The following is a 25,998-nucleotide window of genomic DNA, read 5'->3' on the forward strand; positions in this document are numbered from 1 at the left end:
TGAGTTGCCTCCATAATTAGAAAACTATACAATTTTGCTCAAGCTATGGTGCAAAATATTGGTCAAATTGGTTGCTTTGGTAATGGGCCTGAAAATAATTCTGCCACCATAAAATAATCAACAAAGGATTGTCAAAAAGGGATAATCTGCTTATAGGGTAAGGTTTTCCCGACAGTCCTTTTCGTCAAGCTCAACAAAAGAAATTATGAGGCCATCTTTTATCAAAAGACTGACAATATACCTTTCTTTTGCATGAGAGCTGCACTTTTAACTGTTCGTTCTCACATCATAAGGCTCCTTGAAGGCCAGGAAAAAAATAAAAAAATTTCTATTTAAACCTCACACTACTCTTTCTCTAAAAAGTATTAAATTTCAGATTTGAGATTTTATTTGTTTGTTTGTTTGTTTTTTTATGGGAAAAAAGAAAATTGTGGGGTTTAAATAAAAAATCTATTTTAGTTCTTATTTTTTTCAGTTTGGGTTGTATTTAAGGGTAGTTTGGGAAGATAGCGTGGTTTTCTTAAAAATTGTGAAAATTTAAATTAAAAGTTGGGGTGAACTAAGAGAAGTGTGGGGTTTAAATAGAAAATCTCAAAAAAAAATGTAAGGGGCTGTTTGGTATTCAATTTGAATCCAACTTTTTAAACTCAAACACAAAATTTGAGTCCAAAACAAAAAAAAATTTATTTGATAGTCCTATTTTTAAAAACTTAAAACTCAAGAACAACTCAAAAATACCCCAATTATTAAAAATAAAAAATATATATATTTTTCTAACAATCCACCGTGCATCTCTTCTCTCTCTCTCTCTCTCCTTTCTCTTCCTCTTTGCCTTTCTCTCTCCCCCTCTCCATGCTCTCTATCTCTCCTCCCTATTCAGATTTCCAAACTTACATTTCCAGCAGAATTAACATTGCAATGGTAGTCAGTTTAAGGTTTTCTTTATACCTGAGTCGATGGCCAAAAGTGACTGGAGGTGGCCGGATTTTAAGGTTTTCAGGCCAAAGGTTTTCTTTATACTTGAGTCTCTCTCTCTCTCTCTCTCTCTCTCTTCTCCCGTCAGTATTTAATTTTCACATATCTCCTCTCATAGACACCGCAAAGGGCAGTTTGTTCATGAAAATTGTTCACCCTCTTCCATGGCTCTTGTGAGAAAAACTCAAGGAGAAACCACCTCTTCCAATACTGTGTGTCCTCCTCATCGATGCAGTAGTTATCACATGTTCATGAGTTTCAGAGGCGAAGACATGTAATGCCTACAAGAGCAAAATAAGCATAAAACTAATTATATTGGATTGGATTAGATTGGATTCTCATAAGCAAATTCGTCATCCGATCTAATCTGTTGGTTTTGAAAATTACAGATCCAATCCAATCCACCAAATCATCAAAACTGATTGAAATTAAATTAAATTTAATTGGATCGTCGGTTTGAACAGATTGGATTCAATCTTGTACACCCCTAACAATCAGCATAAGTTTCCTGCGTTAATGCTTGAGTCTTTTTATCCACGTCTCCATTTGGCTGTCACATATTGCTAGCGTATATAACATGATCTCTCTCTCTCTCTCTCTCTCTCTCTCTCTGTATATATCCCACTATTTAGCCTATTTCTAATATAATGCAGATGTTCCATCCTCAGTTTACAGTGAAAGATGAAGCAGGAAATTCAGATCTCCGTCTTCCTTCTCTACATTCAGCACCACATAATCAGTTCCTGTTAACCGCTGACCCTCAGTGCTTCATAGCGAATTTACGAATGTGAGTAATGTAGTTGGATTGCCTGGAAAAAATGATGTACCAGATCTTGGAAATTTGGCAATATACAGTAACCTTGTTTGTAATGATTGCGTTTGCAAGATATTTGAAGGTCACAATCTTTTAGATGCATAAATCCTAGTGTTATTTGTAAATTCGGAAGGCTTTAAAAGACAGGTCTGGTGTGTGCATTAGCTGGGTGAGGAATTCAAACGAAGCTGGTCATTTGATTGTTCCAGCATTTTGGTCAGCGAGAGGATGACAATCTAAAATGCGGAGCTGAGCATAAAAACCAAATAGATATTTCAGCATAAAAACCAAGGCTTTCAATTGAAGAAACTCAACAGGGTCTCTGCAAATCAAATGACTGAAACAAAATTCTTAATCCTTTACCCTTTTGTCTCTTCTCTACAAGAAAATTCTTGATTTGAATGGCCGAATAAATATAGTAGTACGATAAATGTAGTGCATATGTACACCATTTCTATCTGTTGCTTGAGCAATAGACAGGTTCTTTCCAAGTGAAACTTGTTAACGACAAAAGTAGCATGACTCCAACAACAGGAAAACAGGGGCTGATAAGGCAATACCAATGCACCATAATAATATATAAATCCATTGTCATGCTACTACAAGCTAACCATAGATTAGCAATACAAGGTTGTGCCTATTGTAGTTCCATTAGAGAATCCAAAGTTCGTTGTATGAGGTAATCCAATCCAACGAACATGCTAGACTGACGAATAAAAACCTAACTGGCTCTCAGACAACCTCTCTGGTATGACCATAGCATTAGAACATGACAGAGCTAAAGAGAAGGGGCAAGGAAAAAGAAAAACCGCAAAACAGACACAGGTTAAACTATTTGAACTTGAGAATGCTTTTTGAAGCAAGAACTGTTCAAGAGTTGTGAGCATCAACCAAAAAGCAAAAGAATTTTATTAAATTAAAAACAATAAAACGGTAGATTTATCATTTGCCCATGAATTGGCCCTCCTGAATATTCAGATGAAGAGAAAAACTTACATAGAGAAAAGGTTACAGAATGAACATCAATCAGGTAAGAATTTTCATCCAATGTGAAATGCTAAGGCAACTGTAGTAGTCGAAAATCTATAAATCATTCTGTCAGCTGTATGGTGAAATATTTTAGACAACAATATTCAATTCCAGAATGAACCACAAAAAATGACAATACCATTTCACATATACTATAAGAGCCATGTTAACTCACAAGCACAGCATACAAAGAATACACCTTTTAGCACTGCTTGATGACACTCCAGATTCTTCATACCATCTCAAATTAGCATACATATGCATCTGAATATCCACAACTACACATATCGTACCCTTCCTTTCACTTGGATTACTCACTTCTTTTTTCCTTTACACTTTTGGCTGCGCTTTAACAATAACTTAACTGAAAAAGCTAAGCCCAGAGCCAAGAAGAGCAAGGGACCAGTATTCAACTTCTAAAGCTAAAAATCATAGATTGAAGAGCTTATTCACTTGAATTATAATTCCTAATGATAGAGCTTCCCTACCTTATTCCCTCACAATTCTAATGCATGTAGTCTCTTAAATTCATACACATTTGGTGCTAAATAAACAGAGATACAGGTTTATGCAATATATCAGGGAATAACTTGGGGTAAAATCCACAAACAAAATGCATACATATTGCACATATGGTTCGAAACTTTGAGACAAAACACCAATGTATCAACCCTAGCACAAAACCCACACAACACAATCTCTGCCTTCCCTTCCATTGATCATATCAACTTGAAAAGAAAATACCAAGCTTGCTAGAGATACTAATCTGCCCATTAAAGTGAAGTGCAAAATTTGAGGAAAATGAGAGATTTCACAGACAAAAAAAATTATATTTGAAGCATAGCAACTCTGAATTACCATATATTTCTCTTGACACATAGCACAACAACTCATTGTCTCCAACAACAGACAAAAAAGGATCAAAATTGAATCCAATCCTAAACATAAAAAGCAAAAAGAAATTAAAAACTGACTATTCTAGTCGTCGTTGCTGTTCTTCTTCTTCGTCTTGTTCTTGTTGATCAAATCATCAGGAACAACCTTGAGCAGCTTCCGGTCCTTGCTCTTGGCTATCTTCTTCAGCGTCTTCGGATTAGAAATCACCTGCAGCTTGGTCCCGGACCTCAAGATGTTCTCCTGCTTCTTCTTATCCCTCTCCTCTTTCTTCTTCCTCTTCTCCTCCTTGTTCTTCTTGATCTCGCCCTTCAGCTCCGCCATTCTCTCTCTGTACGCCCGCTTTATCTCCTTCTCCTTCGCTCTCTCCTCGAAAGTCGTCCCCTTATGGCTAACCTGCGTCGCCGACGCCCTCTGCTTCCTCGGCTGCTTCCACTTCCGGCCGGAGACTCTCCCGGCGATCACGCCGTCGTAGCTCGGCTTCCCGAAGCTCGGCTTGTCGGGATTGTCTGACGAGGGTACCGCCGACCGCTTTGACGGAGGTAAACACGCGTCGTCGATTTCCATTGCAGCACCGACAGAGCCAAACACTGAAGCATCTTCGTTGGCGGTGGGTTCGGGGTTTCTCTTGCGCTTGTAGGTTTTGCCGCCGAAGCCTTCGTCTAGGCGGCGGAAATCGATTGTGCAGGCCATGGATGAACTAGGTCTTTAATCTTGGCCGCCACAAACACTGGATGTAGCTATTTATATGCAGCGATTTTTGTTTTTTGAGTATTTATATGCAACGATTTTTGTTTTTTGAGAATTTATATGCAACAAATTTAGAATTTAGCAACGTTTAATGACATTTCATTTTATTTACCAAAAGCAAATTGTATAATAATAATAATAATTTATTTATTTATTAATTAAAACTTGTAAATTGCAAAATAATACTGACAATTTCTTAAAACATTAAAAACCACTAGACTATTTTCTTTTCAATTAACATTCACATACAATTTGTTGAAAAACATATCTCATTCTTGAGGTCCAAAAATCCAGGGTTGGGCCTAAATAAATTCTTGGCTCAACATAATGCTTTATTAAGAAAAATACTCGGTTTGGAGTATGCAAAATTCCTCATTCATGCTTGCACAAGCCACGACCACATGTCATGCCAAATAAATATGCAATCTCTCATGCTAAGAGTTGAAATAAGCACTAACTCTTCGAATCCATGCTAATTACCCCGTCAAGCATCATGCCTCTATTCAAGGACAATAAAATTAAAACATGCCGATTGACATGCCATGCTAAGCAAGAAATTATTATTTCACACACAACCACGCTACAAGCTTAAGTAGGCCCAAGCCACGCAAATGCTCGAGGCTTGCTTGAGTGGGTTGTGGTATGAATGGTAATGCTTTCATGAGGCATTGATGAGCCAAGAAATGGAAGTTTTGGGCTTCTTGAGCCCCAAAACTCAAGCCCATTTCTTGAGCCCAAACATATGGGCTAGCATGAGAGAGAGAGAGAGAGAGAGAACATGACCCAATGCCCTAGAGAATACATTTGCTTAGGAAACCCTATGTTAGTTAGAGCATCCAAATACTTTGTTAAAAATGTAACAGTCAAACTGCTTCCAGCAACTTGACGAAAACAAGCTAACTGGTGGCTGTAGAATAGAGTATCACTGACCCAAAACCTTGGGAAAAGCCCAATCCAGTGCTCTACAAAATATCTAGCAAGTGTGTTCAGCCTTTGCCCAAAGTTCTATGACAGAGTCAACATGAGCCAACATAAAACCAAAGGAAATTCATACGAGCAAGAAGGATACCCATCGGACAAAAAGCTCTACCTATCTTCTTTTCCATTACCAACTTCACTTGGAAAACTAAGGAGGAAAGCAAGCGGCGCCTCACACTCACGGGGAGGTCCAGCTGCGTCAAACTCTTAGAACCATAAAGGGTTCCTTACCCATGCACCTTGGATAGGAGAATTTCACTAAATTAGATCAAGTAGGAAGAAACGATGAAAAGGAAAAGGAAAAGTTAGATGAAATTAGGGTTCTTCAAGCCTATAAAAGAGAGCTTCTTCTACTCAGAAAATCGTCCTCCAGAGCCTGACCAAGCTTTGTCAAGCAAACTGGGAATTTTGCTCAAACCACCCAATCTTCTTCCTTATTTGTTTTCTCATTTCTCTAAGAAAGAAATCTGTCTAATCTTCCTCTGTTCCATTTTAACCCTTTGTTCACTGTAAGAAACTCACGCTTATTTCTCTATGTTCATGCTAAACTCATGATGGTTTTGCTCCCATGCCACAAGCTCCTCATGCTAAGCCATTAATTAATCTATCATGTTTATTTGGCTATTGGTGAAAAGAATCTGAGAGTATTTTTCTAGAGTCGCATCAAGCTCTTCAAAAACTCTTTTGGGAGCCTGGTCTCTGAACTCTGATACTTGGGGAATTTCTGTTCGTTTTCTTCTTACGGCAGCCCAAGCCCATTCGTCACTGGAACAAAAAGACCCCTACACTCATAAGAAATACTTTTTGTTTTTTTGTTTTTCACTAGTAGATCCTCACATCAAGTATATATTTAGTTCATTTACAAACTTATTAGTAAAACTAGGGTTAGGTTTAGTGGTTTAAAATTAGTTTGAAAATTGAACTAAATCAGCCTAAGCTGGTTTAAAACTTGAAAATCGACGGTTTAACCAAATCGAATTAGCCTAAGTTATATATATATATATATATATCTCTCTCTATCTCCCCCCTTTGTTGTTGGTGCTTGTTGAAATCGATCGGATTGAACCGATTTCTCGGTGAATCGATCGTAGTCGGTTGAAGTGCTCTTCGATTAGGTCAGTCAATGTCTGGTTCGCCTTATCAATGCAGTTCAGTCGTTGTCCAATCCTTTAAAAAAAGCCAAAATGGACAAAAATGCCCTTATTATTTTTGGATTTCCTAAGGAATCTTTTACATTTGCATATTTTTTGCTTGAAAGTTAAGGGATTTTTCTGTCTTTTTGGAAATGTTTTGGCTTTTCCGAAAGTGAAATTTTTGTGTGGCTAAAACCTAAATTTACTTTAAAATTAGTGTATTGGGAATCTAAAAGTCCACATGTTGTGTTACACACCTGTTGTTTTCCAACTTACTGCGATCTTTCTTTAACTTATTTTCTACTTGTTTTTATTTTACTAATAGTCACACATAGTTTGTGTAATCTATCTAGTTAATTATCTCACCTTTTATTTATTTAGTAATGTAAAATTTGATATGATAGTTTCTTACTTGGTATAAACAAGTGAGATAGGTCCAAATGAGTAAAATGAACTATTGTAAGGTGTTAGGGTTTTTTTGTGGCTACTTTTATTGGAAACACTTATGCTCATAAAATGTTTTTAAAAAAAAAAAATCTAAATACCTCCTAGAAAAGCATAGAAAGTTGCTTCATGATGTATAATCACTTTTAAGTTTTTATGCCAAATGCTTACATAAGTGATTTTAGCAATTTTAAAAGGAGTAGTCTAGTGATGCTTCTTTCTCAATGTTAAAAGAGGTCCCAACCAATTCGAAATCTTATTCCCCAATGATTGAAAATAAAGATGTATTGTAATATTAGTTGGAAAGCTAAGAATTTTTTTTAATTTTATCAGATGACAAAAAACACAATTTTTGATTTAAGTATTTGAGATCGAATGATATATCTTTTTAGTGGTATTTTTTTTTTATAGTAAATATCACGAGGTGTCCCCACACCCGAATGATGGAATTAATCCCCGCTCGAAGTTCAACTTGTCCCCTAGTCACAAAGTGCTTCCAACAGTTTCAACTCCTGCCATTGAGGTACTGTAGCTCGCCATTGGAGGTGGCAGTTTGCTAACTAGGGATTTAGGGTATGGAGATACTCGAATTTTAAAAAAACAAATTTATAAATAAACCCAATCCTAGACATGTATTTATAAAAAAACCCAAGCACTATTTAAACATAGAAACACACCCAAAATCAACCCCAAAGTCAACTTTTTGGGTGTGTTTATAAATGGGTTTTGAGTGTGTGTAATGATGGGTTTTTGGTGTGTTTATATGTTTAAATAGTGCTTGGGTTTTTTTTATAATTTCAACCCCTATTTTGAGTGTTTTAGTGAAACTCCCTTTTAAAAATCCCTGACGGATAAGGGCGGGGGATGGTAATTGTATCATCGTTCCCGAACCTAGCACAATATTATATGTTAATTTTTCAATTAATAGATATATAATATAAAATACCCTTAAAAAATATTAGATTTAATATAATTTTTTTTTTGGGTAAATACCACGAGGTGTCCCCACACCCAAATGATGTGATTAATCCCCGCTTGGAGTTCGGCTTGCCCATAGTCACAAAGTGCTTCCAACAGGTTTCAAACCCCTGCTATTGAGGCACTGTAGCTCGCCAACTGGAGGTGGCAGTTTGCTAACTAGGGATTTAGGGTATGGGGATCCTCGAATTTTAAAAATCCCTGATGAATAAGGGCCGGGGATGGTAATTGTATCCTCGTTCCCAAACCTGGCATAATATTATATGTTAAATTTTCAATTAATAGATATATAATATAAAATACCCTTAAAAAAATATTAGATTTAGGCAGGAGGTTCAATCCCTAAGCGCGCCAATCTCAACAGCCACAAGTTCACCAACAGCGCACCAAGACATTTTGAGTTATAGTTAGATACATATATTTAATAATTTCCATTCCATTCTAGCCAAGAGAAGAAGAAGCATGTGCGATTTTGATTGAACATAAATCAAAATCTGAAAAATAAAATCGGAAATTTGGGGCGAGTTTGGGTGATAAATCCCTGATAAGGACGAGATGGGGATTCCCCAAAAATTTATTATTAGGGATGGGACGGGTACTGGAATGAGGAGCGGGGACGAGGATTGTATTGCTATACCCGGCCCTTACCTAGCCCATTGCCATCCTTATGTCAACCGTATCACACCTCGTGGTTTTCTTTTTTCAATATTAATAACAAATACTTGTTTACTTTTAAATTTAAATTAACAAAGTTGCGTTCGAATTTCTCAATGCTCGGACAAAAGAAAAGGAAACATTGTCGGTGGCAAAAGCCCAATCGCAGAAAGATTGAACTCTGAAAAAAGCCCAAACAAGCGAGAGAGAGAGATATATAAATACAGAACCTTGGAGCATATGGAAAGATAATCGCCGTTAGTCTCACTATCACCACTCCACCCTGCAGCCAGCTCAGAGCAACCAACAACCGATCAGTGAGAGAGGAAATATTACTTCAAATTTTCATGGATGTAGTAATTATCATATCTTCTTGAGTTTCAGAGGCGAAGATACTTGGAAGACTTTTACCGACCACCGCTCCATAGCCTTGATCAAAGCCATGTAAGCCGGTAAGCAATCTATATTTATTCGGCCAAGCCCTTACAGCCTGTGTGGAAGTGAATCTATGCTTATATGTTATTCCTAATTTCTATTGAGCTTAGTGCCTGCTTATTATAGATCTACTCATAATTAGAAGAGATTCATGTTTAAGAGGATCAGAAAATTCCCAGAGTCCTAATTCAGAATTTGGCTCTCTCTGTTTTGATCAGTGGGTGAAGAATCTTAAAGGCGTAGCTTTTGATGGAGAAGATGTGTTGGATGAAATCAATTGTGAAGTTCTTCGGCATAAAGTAGAATTTGAGAACTATACAAAGAAAAAGGTACTAATCTTTCTTTCTGCCTCCGATCCCACTTTGTTTCGTCAGAAGATGGAACATAGGAGGAAGTCTATGAACGCATCTTTGGTGAGTGAGGCATCTTTCATTGGACTAGTTGATAAGAAAAAACACAAAGATGCAACCCTTCAAGCAATAGAGGACACAGAAAGCAACTCATTCTTTGGTAAGGATGAATACATCGTCGGAAGAAAGGAGGAAGTGTCAAGTATAGTTGCAACCTTGATTATCTCCAACAGTCAAGAAAGTATTTTGGTTATTGTAGGAATGGGTGGTGTAGGAAAGATAACTTCGAATAGGTTAGTGTACAATGAACCTGACCGAAAAAAGATATGTCGTCGTCCTTGATGACATTTGGAACAAAGATGAACAAAAATGGAATAGTTTGATGAGTTGTTTGTCAAAACTCCATTTCGCCCAGGGGATCACCAAGATTGTCACTAAACCTTCTATGAAACAATGTTTTGCATATTGCTCAATGTTCATGAAAGATTTCAACTGTCATGTTGAAACACTTGAGGTATTTGGATGTTTCTAGAGCCAGTATCAAAGCACTCTTTAATTCTTTTGGAAAATTTTGTAATCTACAAACATTGAGGATGACATTGTTTCTCACTTGAGTTTCCAAAGAGACTGCAAAATTTGATCAACTTGAGGCACATTTAGTTTGATGGACATATGAGATTTCCGTTGGTGTGGGGTGACCAACTAATCTCCAAATATTATCTAAAGTTGTAGTAATGGGAGAGGTTGGGGAATATGTGCATCATGAAGAAGAAGCATTGAAAGAAAATTTAGTGGGAAAGACAAACATATACATTTGAAGATTTGTAAGGGACCCAAATAGTCGAAGGAGCAACAAGGAGGATAATGTATTAGAAGGCCTCCAACTGCACCCTAATTTGGAAATTTTAGAGATGGAGAATTTCATGGTTGCTACATTTCCATCATGGATGATCATGAGTTTGTCGTTTCCAACTCTCAGTCATCTACTTAATCTCAGACACCTTGAGATTAATAGATGGATAAATTTAAAATGTGCGGGAGCTAAGTTTTATGGATATGATGTAGTAGTTATGAGCAAGGAGACAAGGGCTTTTGTTTCCAGTCTTGAAGACATTCAAATTAGTGACACCCCAAACCTAATTGAATGGATGGAAGCACCTGTAAAGCCACCTGATTAATAGTGGTGTTTCCTTGCCTTAAGGAGCTGTCTCCAACGTATTCCGAGTCATTTATTTTTTAATTGAGTATATATTTATGTTTGTCAAACCTACCCAGTGGGTTGAACAGATGTACATTCCTTCAAGATTTGGAAATAAGAGCGTGTAAAGTCTTATGTTCATTCAATTCACAATCTAATACCCTCTGCAAATTGGAATTTTGGTGGTGTGGTGGAGCAGAATTTCCACCCCTCCATGTGTTGAGCCGTAGTCTATGGCTCTATGCCCATGTTTTTTTCCTTTTAAATGAACTCATTCTGATATAAGGGCATGATTTGCCTCAATAATTAGAAAACTATACAATTTTGTCCAAACTATGGTTTGTTTGGGGAATTTGGTTCCCAATTGGTCTGGATGAAACGAGAAAGGAACAAGCTGTCCTACCACCGCAACATGCATCATGCAATATCCTTATCATTCTGCCACCACAAAATAATCAACAAACGCTTGTCTTCAACTTTATCAAAAGTGATAATATGGGTAGGGTAAGGTTTTCCTGACAGTTCTTGTTGTCAAGCTCTTCAAAAGAAATTAAAAGGCCATCTTTATCAAAAGACATGATTTTTTTTATTTGATCAATCATGAGAGCTACTTTGCTTTTTTTTATATTCTCATCGATGTTTACAGAATCCAAAGAAGCTGTACATTTGGAAACCAGTAATTAAGTTTAGTCTTAATTTCCACCGTAGCTCTTATGGACACCAGCAAAGGGCAGTTTGTTTGTGAAATTTTTTCATTCGCATCCATGGACCATGGCACTCGTAAGAACAACTCAAGGAGAGGCCTCCTCTTCCAATACTTCGCGTCATTCTTCTCATCGATGCAGTAGTTATCACATGTTCATGGGTTTCAGAGGTGAAGACACTCGCAAGACTTTTACCGACCACCTCTACACAGCCCTGGTCAATGCAGGGTTTCGTACATTCCGGGACAACGATGAACTTGAAAGAGGAGAAGATATCAAGCCGGAGCTGCAAAAAGCAATCCAACAATCACAAAGTTCTGTCATTTTGTTTTCAAAAGATTATGCTTCGTCCAGATGGTCCCTTGATGAGCTTGTGATGATCCTTGACTGCAAGAGGACTTATCGTGATCATGTCGTTTTACTGGTCTTCTATGATGTGGATCCATCCCAGGTGAGGAACTAGACAGGAAGTGTGGCAAAAGCATTTGCTAGACACCAGAAAACTCAATCATGGAGCAAGGTGAACAGATGGAGTGCGGCCACTTACAGAGATTGCAGATTTGGCTGGGATGGTGTTACAAAATCAAGCTGATGGGTAACTTCTTTCCTATAAGTCCAGATCGAGAAATATATATACCTTTGCCAACATGAATACATAGGAAATTGAAATTAATACACCATGTTTACAATGAATAGTCTTAATAGTAGGGTAATTGTATATGATCTCATTTTCAGTTGTTTCTATTTTTACTTTATTTTGCTCTTTCAACCAGTCCACTAATTGGTATTTTCATTCCCGCTACTCTGCCTTTAGACCAGTATAGTCTTAATAATCTAAATCTGTCAGAATTTAAGTGTACCTTATAACTTTCTCCTGTTATTTCCATACACTTTATATTGGAAAAAGCTTGATTCCTTAAAACTGAGGAGGTGCTCATCCTCAAAACAATTGAGATTTTGACACTTGTTAATTTCATTTAAATTTTATTTTTTGAAACAACTCTTTTAACTCTCTTTGTTTTGAAATTTGAAAGTGGCAAAATCCCATTTGCTTTGAGGAGGAACTCTTCCTTACGAGCCAAGCTTTGTTTGAATCATATGCACAAGTTTTTTCTTTCTTTTAAATGAACTCATACAGATCTGATTTCTATTTCATTATTTTGATTGCAATTTTCTAGGTACGAGTCAAAGTTTATCAAGAAAATTGTTAAAGTAGTTGGGGAGAAACTAAGTCGCACACCTTTTAGTATTGCTCCTATTATGATTGGAATGCAGTATGGAGTCTAAGATATCAATTTATGGTTACAAGATGGATCAACTGATGTCGGCTTGTAATTTATGGGATGAGTGGAATAGGGAAGACAACAATTGCAAAATTGGTTTATTATTCAAATTTTAGAAAATTCGAAGGAAGCAGCTTTATTGAAAATATCAGAGAAATTTCACAACAAACCCCAGGCTTATTTAAAATACAAAGACAACTTCTTTATGATATTCTAAATGGGATAAAAGTGAAAATACACAGCGTTAGTGAGGGAATATCTAAGATAGAAAATGTCATAAGCTCTAAAAGGGTTCTTGTTCTAGATGATGTGGATCATGTAGACCAATTAGATGAAGTACTTAGGATGAAAAATCGATTTTACCCAGGAAGTAAAAACGTTATAACAACTAGACGTTCAACATTATTAAAGGGTCATCAAGTTACTAAGGTTCTTGAAGTTCAAACATTGGATTACGATGAATCCTTAGAGCTCTTCAGGTGATATGCTTTTGGCCAAGACCACCCCATTGAAGGTTACCTGGAATATTCAGAAAAGGCAGTGTACCATTGTGGAGGACTTCCATTAGCTCTTAAAGTTTTAGGTTCTTCTCTATTGGGTGAAAGTATCGGTGTATGGAAAAGTGCATTTGAACAGTTGGAAGCTATTCCAAATGTTGAAATCATGAATAAACTGAGAATAAGCTACGATTCTTTACAAGATGACCATGACTGAAAATTATTCCTCCACATTGCCTGTTTCTTTATCGAAAAGGAAAAAGATTACATTGTCAGAATACTAGATGGATGTGATTTCTATACAATTGTTGGCATTCAAAATCTTGTTGATAGATGTTTAGTGACAATTGATGGATATAACAAGGTGCAAATGCATGACATGATTCGGGATATGGGAAGAGAAATTGTTCGCCTAGAATCAGAGGAGCCTGGAAAACGTAGTAGATTATGGCATCATAAGGATTCTTTCAAAGTATTGACAGAAAAGAATGTAATTAACGTACTTTGTATGTGTGCCTATATTGTTTTTCTTATTTTTGCAAAGTATCCAAACGTTTTTCCATTTTCTTGTGTAGGGTACGCAAACGGTTGAAGTCTTGTCCTGGAGATGCATATGCTCCCTGCAAACAGTCAAATAAGCTCAAATGGGAGTCTTCAAAACCAATGAATTTGCAAGGATGCCCAAACTGAAACTACTCCATCTTGGTCATGTACAAATTGATGGATGTTATGCAGAATTTCCTACAGGGTTAAGATGGTTGTGTTGGGTTGAATTTTCTTTGGATTCTATACCTGCTAATTTTCCGCTGGAGAGCCTGATTGTTCTTGAAATGCAATATAGCAGCTTGAGGCAAGTCTGCAAAGGGGCAAAAGTATGTTATTCTTTCAATTTGATGACAAATTATATATCAATAAGAATTAACGTCCCATGTTGTTTCTATCTTTACATTTTTTTTATCCTTCACAGGTTCTTCCATCATTGAAGATCCTTGATCTCAGCCCTTCTCATCTCCTTATCGACACCAATGACTTTTCGTTTTGCTTCCTAAGAGCATCCTTATGCTAAAATTTCTTGAGACACTTATTATTTCTGGTTGCTGGAGTCTTAATGAGTTATCAGTTACGATGACGAGGAACATGGAATCTCTTAAAGTGCTTGAAACAGATGGAATTCCAATAAGTGAATTATGGCCTGGAAGAAGTCCATATATCTTGAGTTCTTTCCCATGCTCTTTAGCATATTAAGTCTTAAAAGGGTGCAATATTTCGGATGATGCCTTTCCAAGGGATTTTGGTTACCTTTCGTCATTGAAAAGCCTTAATCTTGGTATAATCCAATTTATACCCGGCTAAATTGCATCTGTAATCCATGGCATCTGTAAGGATGGAGAACCCATATGCTATAAATACTAGTGATCGGAGTCGCATGGTATGCGCTTCTCTCTCTCTCTCTCTCTCTCTCTCTCTCTCTCTCTCTCTCATAGATTATAGGAAAGAGTCGACTAATATTGTGATTTCAATGGCATATTTACATATAGGCACTGTACGAATATGGTATATTCAGCACATTTTTAGCTGGGAATGAGGTTCCAGGCCAGTTCAGCCATAAAAGTAGAGGATCCCCAATATCTTTCATTGTGCCAGATCTCAGAATTCGAGGCTTGAACATCTACGCTAGCTGTCTGTGAAGACACGGACAATGACATTGATTATGTCTACTTTTTTGCACCAATATTGATCAAAGTGAGTAGCAAGAGCAAGGGTTTGAAGTGGATCTTAAGCCCAGAGTTCTACGGTGTTCCACATGGACATGATATGGTCAAGTCATTGGAAGATGGACAATCAATAAATTAGAGCATAAAAGTTCTGTTTTGCATATATAAGAGCATGTCCAGCGCCCAACCCAAACTGGGTGAAAGGCTGCCAGGGCGAGCCCGAGATGGCTCCGATGGTCCTCGTTTTTTTGGCTAAAAAAATTGCAAAAAAAATCTGTATTTTTTCTCTATAAATACCTAACCATTTTATTTACTTTCCACACTAAATCTTCATATCATTTCTTCTCCATCCAATATTTTTTACTTTCCACTCACATTATTCACTTTCCACACCAATTCTTCATACAAACTTGTCTGCTTCCAATATTTTTTTTTATCTCCACTCACATTTTTCACTTCCACATCAATTCTCCATACAAACTCTTCTCCTTCCAATATTTTTTACTCTCCATTCACATTTTTCTACTACTTTCCATTTGTATAAAAAAAACGAATGACATCTTCTGTTGAAGTCGGAGGCTCGTGGTCAACGAATGAAGATATTGCGTTGTGTCAATCTTGGGTGAACATTAGTCATGACCATATCACGGGCAATGAGATGAAGTTTCATCACATGTGGAGCAAAATTCATGGAGAATTTTGTCAAAGATCGAGTTCTATTCGGACCGAAATTGCATTGTCTAGTAGATGGAAACTTCTAAATAAAGAGTTAGGGAAATGGAGAAATGCCTTGACAAAAGCAAAGGCGAACATTCAAAGCGGTCAAAATTTGACCGATGAGGTAAAATATTTATAATTGCCATTTTAATTAATTCAATGTCACTTTTTTTTTATTGCATATTCTATTTGTTTTTCTTGCATATATATATTTTTTCTTGGTGCACCTTTAATTTGTCTATATTTTCTTGCATAATCAATTTTATTTTTGCATTTCCAAATAGTTTATATTTTCTTGCATAATAATTTTTGTTTCTTGCACTTCCAATTATTTATTTTTAATAGATGATACAAGCACAAATGTGGTTCGGTGCCATGGGGCAAGGCAAAAAAAGTTTCGTGCATTTCCATTGTTGGGAAATTGTGAAGGATTGTTCGAGATTCAAAATTATTCCCACCGGTCCGCCGGTTGTGATGAATGAGACGCCACTCTACGATTTGACATCAACCGATTCTCTATTGGACTCCCCAATGGAAACGGAGTCACCATTTGTGCCACGTCCGCCGAGACCTATTGGGAAAAAGGCGGCAAAGGCCAAGAGAGAGGGCACTTCAATCAATAAATGTGTACAATTATTGGAGCAAATAGCTAAGAGCACCTCACTTAGAATGGAGAGAGACTTGAAAAGAGATGAAATGGACGTGGCACGAGAGGAAGCATTTGTTATTCAACAACAAAAGGCACAAGAAAAAGACATAGAAGATAGAGAGATGAAAATCATGGCCATGGATACGAGCCATATGTCTCCCGAAACAAAGGCCTATTTGAAGTTACGACGAAGAGATGTGATGAGAAGAAAACTTTTCCATGACGACGGACCTAGCAATATGGATTGGTTAAATGATGAAAACCATTAGGTTGTATTGAAACACCTTTGCCATATGTTGTATTGTTGTATTATCCTTTAATTTGTTGTATTGTTTCCTTTTTAAAAAAAGCATTAAATAAAATGACTATTTATTCAAAACATTTGAGCATCAAAACAAATATTAATTAAAAAAAACCTTCATTTATTGCAAACAACACACAAAACAAACCATACATAAAAGCATAATAATAATAAAAAGCATAATTCCAAAAAACACCACACACAAAATAAAGCATAATTAAAAACAAAGCATAATTCCAAACAAAGCACAAATCTTGACTTCATCCATTGTGATTGCCTTTCATCTCCCACAAGTGCTCGACCAAGTCACCTTGACGTATCTCGTGAACATATGAAGATTGCATTTCTTGATACCGATCAATCATAGGGTTGATGAATTGACCATCCCGAAGTAACGGTTCGGGCTCCAGTGGTAGTCCATTTGGTCCAATCGGCCTTTCATATATTCTTGTCAACGATGTGTTAATTGGATCGGCTTCAAACACCTTTGGAGCGTCATAGTCATACTCATCCTCCACAATCATGTTGTGGAGGATGATGCAAGTCATCATAATACTCCGCAGCACCTCCTCATCTAGCATCCGAGCAACACCTCTAATAATTGCCCAACGAGCTTGCAAGATACCGAAACACCTCTCCACGTCTTTCCTGTAACCTTCTTGAAAGGAAGCAAAGTTTCTTTCCTTCTTGGATTGGGGATTCGGAATTGTTTTCACGAATGTCGTTCACCTAGGATAAATTCCGTCGGCAAGGTAGTACGCACTAGAGTAAACGGTATTGTTGATTTGGTACATGACCTGGGGGGAATGACCTCCAATACCTCGTCGAACACCGGGGATTGACCAAGGACATTGAGGTCATTCGAGATCCGCAATCCTGAAGAAGGCATGCCAAACCCAATAATCGAATGAAGCTACGGCTTCCAAAATTATACTTTTTGGCCCTTCCGATTCCCGTACTCTCCTTGCCAAGCAGAGGACAGTTCTTCCACTGCCAGTGCATGCAATCGATGCTTCCAATCATTCCTGGAAACCTCGAGCCTCGCCTTTTTGTAGAAGCCGTTGCAGTGTCTCTTGGCGTGGGTTTGCGAAGGTACTCCCTCGTGTACAAATTTTCCACTGCATCACAGAATCTCACCAAGCACTCTAGAATAGTAGATTTTCCCATCCTTGCAATCTCATCCACCTGCTCTGCAGATGCCCTATAAGCAAGCATCCGCAAAGCAGCTGTAAGTTTTTGCTCCGGGATAAGATCCACAGCTCCAACAACATCATGCTTTTGAATGAAGTCTGTGTCGTAATTATAAATATCATGCATGATTTTTTGGAACAAATGTGGCTGCATTCTATATCTTTCTCGAAACTTAGAAGCAGGATATAACGAATTTGAGATAAAATAATCCTCCATGAGATTCTTACCCCGAGACTCCCTACATCTGTCGACATTTGGGGCACGACGACGACGATGTTGCCTTGATTGATCCATCATACACACCGCTGCTGCAAGCATTTGTTCCTCTTCTTCATCGGCGTCCCGATCTTCTTGAGCACGTCTACGTCGGATTTCTTCTCTTTGTTTATGTTGCCTCTCCAACACCCTCGACAAGTTTGACATTGAGAGTAGAATGTGTTTTCTAAAATCTGAGAAATGAAGGAATAGATAAGAGATGGTGTGAGAGGTATGAGTTGATGGTGTAGTTTTATAGAGGGATTTAGAAGATAGAGATGACACGTAGCACAATTTTAGATGATGAAAATCTTATCTAAAATCTGATATTATAATTTTTTTAAAATATCTGAAAATATTATCTGACATGGGACACGTGACACAATTTTAGAGGATGAAAATCTTATATGAAATCTGAGATTATAATTTTTTAAAATATCTGAAAATCTTATCTGACATTGGACACGTGACACAATTTTAGAGGGTGAAAATTTTATCTGAAATATGAGATTATAATTTTTTTCAAATATCTGAAAATCGTATCTGACATGGGATACGTGACACAATTTTAGAGGGTGAAAATCTTATCCGAAAATTTAATTACAAAATATTATCAAAATTAATGGTTTAAAGTATAAAAAAATAGGAAATAAAGTACAATGAAAAGTAATTGCCTTAGACTTGCCCTAGACTTTGCCCTCATGGGTGGAACCACAAATGCAAAGGCTGACACTATTCACGTGAATAGTGACAGCCCTTACTTGCCTTTGCCTTAGAGTTAGCCCTTGTGGGTGGCGATGCTCTAATAGGTGCGGAAGAGAACCATTATCTCGAGCTCTAATTAAAAATTTACAGTGCGCAACCATGTGTATATCAAACAATGTCATCAATTCATCATCTCTTCATGCAGGAGCATTCAACATTCACGAGACCCCTTGAGGCTCCGCAGGCGTCTAAAAACACATGAAAATTGTCAATTTAAAATCCTAGAGTCCCAAATACACCAAATGCAGATTCCCTCTCTGCCCCATGCATAACCATTCATTCTGTGTGGAATCTCTATATATTTTCCAAAAAAAAAAAACCCGAATCTGAATATAATTAAGCAGCAACTTGTTCGCTAATGCTACGCAATTCAAAACGTAAAAATGAATTTGCAAACTGGTGTGCAAACTATCCCTCTATATTGGTCAAATTGTTTTTTTTTTGGTCGAAAATGTCTTTCATCAAAGCTCAAAAACGAGGCAACAGAAACAAACAGACAAGAGGAAACAACAGCTCAAGAGGAGCCGAAAGAGAAAAGCTATGGTTAGTAATATTAAATTGTAAAAGCAGTCCACCACTCCAGGCCACTTGTTGAGCACTCCAGGCCACTTGTTTACCGACTCTTATTCAAATTCATTCTTTTATTTCTTTCTCATTTCTTAACTTTGTTTATGTTATAAAATTATAAAAATTTAGAGGAAGGGAATAACCATAGAAGTGCTTTTCTAAAGCTTCATCTATTCATCTTCATTGAGTGCCTATTTATAGGCACTTGGAATACAATATAGTGAGTTACTGGAGGGTGAGTCATGTGGTAGGTAAAGTTGGGTGTTAGGTATACTATGGGCATGGTGGGCATCCATTACATATAGTTTACAACAGTTTACAATATTTCTTTACTTTTTGGACCTCGAATCATTGTTGTTTGTAATTTTCTAAATGCTATTCAAGCTCACGCCGATCCTAGACACCACCCACATCCTATCTCTCTGTCATAATCATGATATTAACTAAAGCTGAATTTTGGTTTAAATGTAGTCAGACCCAGAAGACGAATTTGCAATGATGCATCAAGTTTGCTTTTTTTCTTTTTCCATGGATTGTCCCTTATATGATAATTTAACTTTGATGATTAGAATTTAAAGGAACCAGAAGCGCACCGCACCCCCGCCCTCCTTTTTTTTTTGAAAAATTTTTAAATGGCATTTCAATATATATAATATACATATTTAGTCCACGCAGCGGTGTACCTCGTCAGTAAACTAACATATTTTTTGCAAAATCAAATAGCAAGGGCCAAAAATGATGTTGGGTGTTAATTTGGAGGACTATCATGATAGAAACAAAAAACTTTACGGAAATCCCATTGTCTTTATATTATTCATCTTTGTGACGGTACTAGGCAGAATCATGAATTTTTTGACGGGTGGGCTAGTTAAAATAAAAGTATACATTAAATCATATAAGTTACAGAAAAGGTTTAGGGTATATACTCTTTTGGTGGTTGCAGACTAAACTTTTGCTTCCTTCTTTTTTTAAATAAGGAATACTCATATAGTTTTATTGTTCATAAGGAATACTCATATAGTTTTATTGTTCATAGCTTCTTTCCTCACTCAATTTCTCTATATTAAGTGGTAGCTCATTGTGTTGAATTTGGGGACAGTTTCTTTTTCTCATGATTGTCTTCAACTACAATTCGATTGCAAAAAAAGTTTATTAGCTAATCTTCCAAAATATGATTATTATTATATATTTTTTTAACATATTTTACAAGGCAATTAGGTTCATATCCTTTGTCCAAAAGACGACCCAATATATTTGACTTTAAAAATTCTATCCTACATTAATTTTTGTAGTTCACTCAAGTGGTATACGTATACTTCAATTCTTCCCAATTCTAATATTTAGTTGCTGCAACTTTTAGTTCATATTAAGAAATATGGATTTTTTTTGGGAAAGATGAGTGAAATGTGAGAAATATGATTGAAATCTGGGAAAGAATAGTGAATATGCTGCAAATAATTCTACCCATTTGTGCATTTGAGAAAGATGAGTGAAATGTGGTTGCTAAATATATAAATAATTTACAGAAAGGGTTTAAGATCTATACTCTTTTTATAGCTGCAGAATATAAACTTTTGTTTTCTTTGTTCTTTAAATAAGGCAATACTGCTCAACTTATTTTCTTTGTTACGATCCATAGCAGAAACCACACATATATTTTATTGTCTTATTTTCACTAGAACTTTGCCATTTATCTACACTGACAACTATCATTTTTCCAATTTGTAACAGAGAAGTGAAAATATCTGCACATGAGAAGAAAGAAGAAAAAACACCTATGCAGCCAAGCCAACAAAAGAAAAATACCCTTCCTGAAGACATCGATGAAAAACCAAGAACCAGTGAAGAGAGAAGTTCTGCCACCATCAGTGTATATCTTAGTGTATAAAACATGTTATTTATCTATCTATTGCAATAGTTGTATTAGTTTTTTAAACACTACTTCACTTACATAACATGTTACTGATCTATCTTTTATAACTTAAACTTTCACATGTATGCAAATAATATTGTGATTCCTATATATTTTTACAACTTTTTATATGTATTAAACAGTTTTAATACATGTGGCATCGTGCGGGCACCTATACTAATTACTTGTAGACAATAATCAAAACTACACCCTCACTAAACAAACCTATACTACAATTCATTTTCGTACCAAACAAAACATTTACCCATCTAATTAGGTAGTTTGAGGTTTCGAGATCAATGCTAATGTTGCAGTTTCTAATTTTAATCCCTACTAGTATGTGTGTTGTTCGTTTGGATTTTGTCAAAAAATATCGATTTGATTGGTTGTGTTGTGTACCACTTGTGGTTCAATCGTCTAAAAACACATGAAAATTGTCAATTTAAAATCCTAGAGTCCCAAATACACCAAATGCTGATTCCCTCTCTGCCCCATGCATAACCATTCATTCTGTGTGGAATCTCTAAATATTTTCGACAAAAAAAAAAACTCTAAATATAATTAATTAAGCAGCAACTTGTTCGCTAATGCTATGCAATTCAAAAAATAAAAATGAATAATGTACTTGAACATCTCCCTCTATAATTAGAAACTATCCAATTTTGTCCAAACTGGTGTGCAATTTGGTCAAATTGGTTTTATTTTTTGTCGAAAATATCTTTCATAGAAACACAAAAAGCAGGCAACAGAAACAAACAGACAAGAACAGCTCAAGTGGAGCCGACAGAGAAAAGCTACAGAAAAGGATAACGAAGAAAAAAACCGAGAGCAAGAGCACCGCCGAAGGAGCAAAGTGTTGGAATCCCACATCGGTGAGGTGAAAGAAAACAAATGGGTTTAAATAGAATTACCATACTCTAACTAATACTGAGGCCTTTTGTGATAAAACCTCACACTTTGACGGATTAGGCGGGTGGTTTAGGGGACGATGATCGGTGTTGTTAGAGTGGGACCCAACGGATGATCCAAATTTTCAACATGGTATCGAGCCAAGGCCGTAAGCTAACGACGCTTGTCATAAAAATAAAAATTAAAAAATATAAATTTAAAAAAAAAAAAAGAAAAAAAAAAAAGGGAAACAAGTCGGACTCTTAAAAATGCCAACGAAGCTTCAAAAGAGCCGACCTCTGAGTTCCATTGAAAACAAGTGGGCCCAATGAGAGCCGACCTCTGAGTTTCAATTGCCGATGTGTGGATCTTCACGTGTGATTACACGTGAGGGGGAGTGTTGGAATCCCACATCGGTGAGGTGAAAGAAAACAAATGTTGGAATCCCACATCGGCAGATCCAAATTTTCAACACAAAGAGACCCCCCAACAAACCACCAATCAAGGTTGTTTCTCTTTTTGTTGTTGCTCGGAATCAGATTTCATTAATAGAAAGCCAATGAGAATCACATCACAGTGAAAGCCAATTATAAAAAAGATTCAAAGCATTTATTATTCTCTAAATTAGAGAGTATAATTGGAGTTGAAATTGTACAGGGAGCTCCTAAGATAGCTTTTCTGTAATTACTGGTAAAACGCGAGTACTTATTTGGATTAAGTTAACCAACCCAATTTATTCAGTCGATTTTTCCATTTTACATCATGAGAGCGACACTTTTGAGCATCTGTGTAGGGTTTGTTATATTAAATTGTTAAAGGAATCCACCACTTGTTGAGCACTGCTATGGTTGATTGTTTACCAATTCTTATTCAAAATCATTCTTTTAGTTCTTTCTTATTTCTTAACTTTGCTTATGTTATAAAACTAGGAAAATTTAGAGAGAATTTCGAGGAAGAGAATAACCATAGAATTGAAGGAAGTTGAGGTTCCATCCCAAAATCAATTGGCAATGGGGAAAGTAGTCCAACTCCTTATAAACTCAAGTTAAGTCCCTTAACTTTTAAATGTGGGACAAATACTCTCAACAAGAATTGCTCTTCTTTCATCTATTCATCTTCATTGAGTGCCTATTTATAGGCATTTGGAATACAATATAGGGACTTATTGGGAGGGTGAGTCATATGGTAGGTATACTATGGGCATGGTGGGCATCCATTACATATAGTTTATAACAGTTTACAATATTTCTTTCCTTTTTGGACCTTTCGAATCATTGTTGTTTGTAATTTTCTAAATGCTATTCAAGCTCATGCCGAACTCAGACACCATCCACACCCTACCTCTGTGTCATAAACATGATATTAACTAAAGCTGAATTTTGGTTTGAATATAGTCAGATCCAGAAGACGAATTTGCAATGATGCATCAAGTTTGCTTTTTCTTTTTTCCAGTGGATTGTCCCTTATATGATAATCTAACTTTGATCATATTAGAATTTAAAGAACCAAAAGCAACCCCCATTTTTTTAAAATGGCTTTTCAATATATATATATATATATATATATATATATATATATAATCCATGCTGTGGTGTGCCATGTCAGTAATCTAACAAATTTTTTTGCAAAATCAAATTGTGATGCCCAAATTGATGTTGGGTGTTAATTTGGAGGACTATCATGATAGAAAAAACCTTTCGAAATCCCATTGTCTTTATATTATCCATCTTTGTGATTGTATTAGGTGGAATCAGGAATTTTTCAACGAGATTAGCTAAAATAAAAGTATATATTAAATTATATAAGCTACGCTGCGTGATTTCATACTTCATTATTGTAGTAGGACCAACTAGGATACTAGGTTTTCACTATAATTGTACTGAGACTTGCAAACTTCATTACATGAAAACCACCAAGAAGCCACACAACATGAGGGCCCCAATCACTTGATGGGCTATATATAGGTTTAATATATATTTTTTCTTTTCAAAAAGCTACAATAGGCTGCTTTATAGGTTTAATTATTTGCTTTTGCAAAAAGCTACCGGGGCTACAGCCCAGTACAACGATGAATGTAGACTTCAATCATGCTAAATCGAAACCCTAAATTATTGACAGTTTTAAAATGGTCAAATCTTCATATTCTATTTGAAACATCCCAGTCCTAAATAAATTTTTAATTATTAATTTATTCAGATAAAATATTATTTTGCCCATAAAATATTTTATTAGTATAAAAGTTGACTTTTGATTCAGGAAGGAATTTGAGAATTTCAGTTGTACCGTTGTGTAGAGCACGATGAAACGAGTCTGTAGACACGTAGTGAGCTCAAATCGGAGTTGTAACGAAGAAGTAAGAATTAAAAGAAGTTCAGTGGCATAATCGTAAATATCTTGAAGTTCAGTTTTTTAAAACCAAGAATTTCTGCATTCAGGCAAGGGGACCAGCCGAATTCAGAGGTGATTCCTCGGCTCCGACCAGCGATTCAAGCAAAACTGGTCCCAAATGAACCACATGACTTCCCTCTTCCATCCCACTCATCCCGGCCTCGATCCGCTATCGTGGTCGTCAAAATCGCCACGAGGTTGGACTTTTTGACGGAAGTTCGTGGAGCTCGTTTGGACACCTCCGCCCACATTTTCTTCCAATTTGGTATGCTCTTCTATCCTTTCAATGTGTTCTAGCTGCTGGTTGTGGTATTTAGGAGAAATTTCTGAGTTTTTGTGGGTAAACAAGCGATAGAAGTTTTGGCTGGTTTCGGCCTCCGATTCTGGCCACCTCTGTTCACTTTTCGGGGTATGGCCAAGAACAAAAGTGGTTCTAAATAGGGTGATTTAACTAGGATAGGAAGCTGGGTTTCCAGTTTTGAAGATTTCCGATTGCCGGAATTTGATCAAGCCACTCACGTGCTGCTGGCTAGTGTGGCGGTGCGTGGGCAGCATAGTGAAGTCACTTTCAGAACCTAAAATGATATATTGGTCCTTAGGAGTGCGTAGGAGTTCACGGATCTCAATTCGGACAACGTTTGAACCCTGAACGGATCTCGCATATTGTCCGATTTCTAGGTTCGATACGTTTGAACCGTTGGATCGTAGTCAATTTCTTATATGTTGATCTATGTAATTCTAGAATTGTGTAGGATTCAATGGCTTGTGAATCGGAGTCCCGGATACTCCGAAAAGGCCAACCCTAGGGCTAGGTGTACAGTAACTGTCCGATCGTGCGATCATGAGTAGTTCGACCGTCCGATCTAGACCAGACTCTCGGGACATATGTCCTAGGCATGTTAGAACCTCTAGGAACTCTCGGATCAGAATTTTGAGGTTGTGGACCCCACGGGGTCCCGGGTTGACTTTTTGGGACTTATTGCTTTTTGAGTCCCGAGGCACTCCTAGACTGTTCTAATCATTGGAAAGGTTTACATAGGCTTGAGAATGACTTCAAATACAATGCATACACTTCTAGGAGCCCAGGGCCAGGACTTCGGATTAAATAATGAGGATGAGCTCCATGTGATATGTTTGACCTTTAGAAAGCTCATGTGCGTGCGAGTGTTCACTTGGTTTAGTTGTAGTTCTAATTTCTTGATTTTATGGGATTTTGAGATGAGTATTTAATTATCTGTTTATTTATCACCTGCTTATATATTCATGTGATGAATTGTGTTGTAAGATTTTAAATATAATATTGGAATGTTATGCTAATTAGAGATCTATATGGTTAACAAGCTAGCTAAGTTTTTGATACATATCTTCAGTAGTTGAAAGGAAGAATTATAGCTTTTGGTTTTTATGAGATTTTGGTATATATATATGTATATATATATATATTAAGTTTAGTTGGGAACCAATTTATTTAAAGTTTTTATAAATGACGGGTTATGGTTTTCAAACCCACCACAAGGTACCCCCCAGTTGCCTT

The 25,998-nt window shown here is 36.6% G+C and overlaps 1 protein-coding gene, 1 long non-coding RNA gene and 1 pseudogene across 4 annotated transcripts; 2 read left to right on the plus strand and 1 right to left on the minus strand.

Annotated features, from left to right (window-relative positions):
- Positions 1–867: 867 nt before the first annotated feature.
- LOC148917172 (uncharacterized) lies at positions 868–1,845 on the plus strand. 2 transcript variants are annotated; one of them, XR_016127112.1, is made up of 2 exons: positions 868–1,007; positions 1,629–1,845. It is a non-coding gene; the product is annotated as an uncharacterized LOC148917172 (long non-coding RNA). The 2 variants fall into 2 exon arrangements; XR_016127111.1 differs by having other exon boundaries at positions 870–1,007; positions 1,644–1,845.
- Positions 1,846–3,627: 1,782 nt separating this feature from the next.
- LOC103331571 (coiled-coil protein) lies at positions 3,628–4,475 on the minus strand. The gene has a single exon (XM_008234204.3). It carries the CDS (start codon positions 4,403–4,405, stop codon positions 3,797–3,799), a length of 609 nt encoding a protein of 202 aa, XP_008232426.1. The 5' UTR covers positions 4,406–4,475; the 3' UTR covers positions 3,628–3,796.
- A 4,318-nt stretch (positions 4,476–8,793) lies between these two features.
- LOC103331572 (disease resistance protein RUN1-like) lies at positions 8,794–15,151 on the plus strand (annotated as a pseudogene). The gene is made up of 7 exons (XR_016127353.1): positions 8,794–9,101; positions 9,303–9,413; positions 11,279–11,931; positions 12,515–13,606; positions 13,692–13,988; positions 14,084–14,545; positions 14,655–15,151. The product of XR_016127353.1 is annotated as a disease resistance protein RUN1-like (transcript).
- The last annotated feature ends 10,847 nt before the right edge of the window (positions 15,152–25,998 follow it).

The sequence above is a fragment of the Prunus mume genome, linkage group LG5 (assembly GCF_029339155.1).
Source record: "Prunus mume cultivar Tortuosa linkage group LG5, ASM2933915v1, whole genome shotgun sequence".
Lineage (NCBI taxonomy): Eukaryota > Viridiplantae > Streptophyta > Magnoliopsida > Rosales > Rosaceae > Prunus > Prunus mume.

Excerpts from the sequence above, each read along its gene's own strand:
- LOC103331571 (XM_008234204.3), bottom strand. The coding sequence starts at position 4,405 with ATGGCCTGCACAATCGATTTCCGCCGCCTAGACGAAGGCTTCGGCGGC.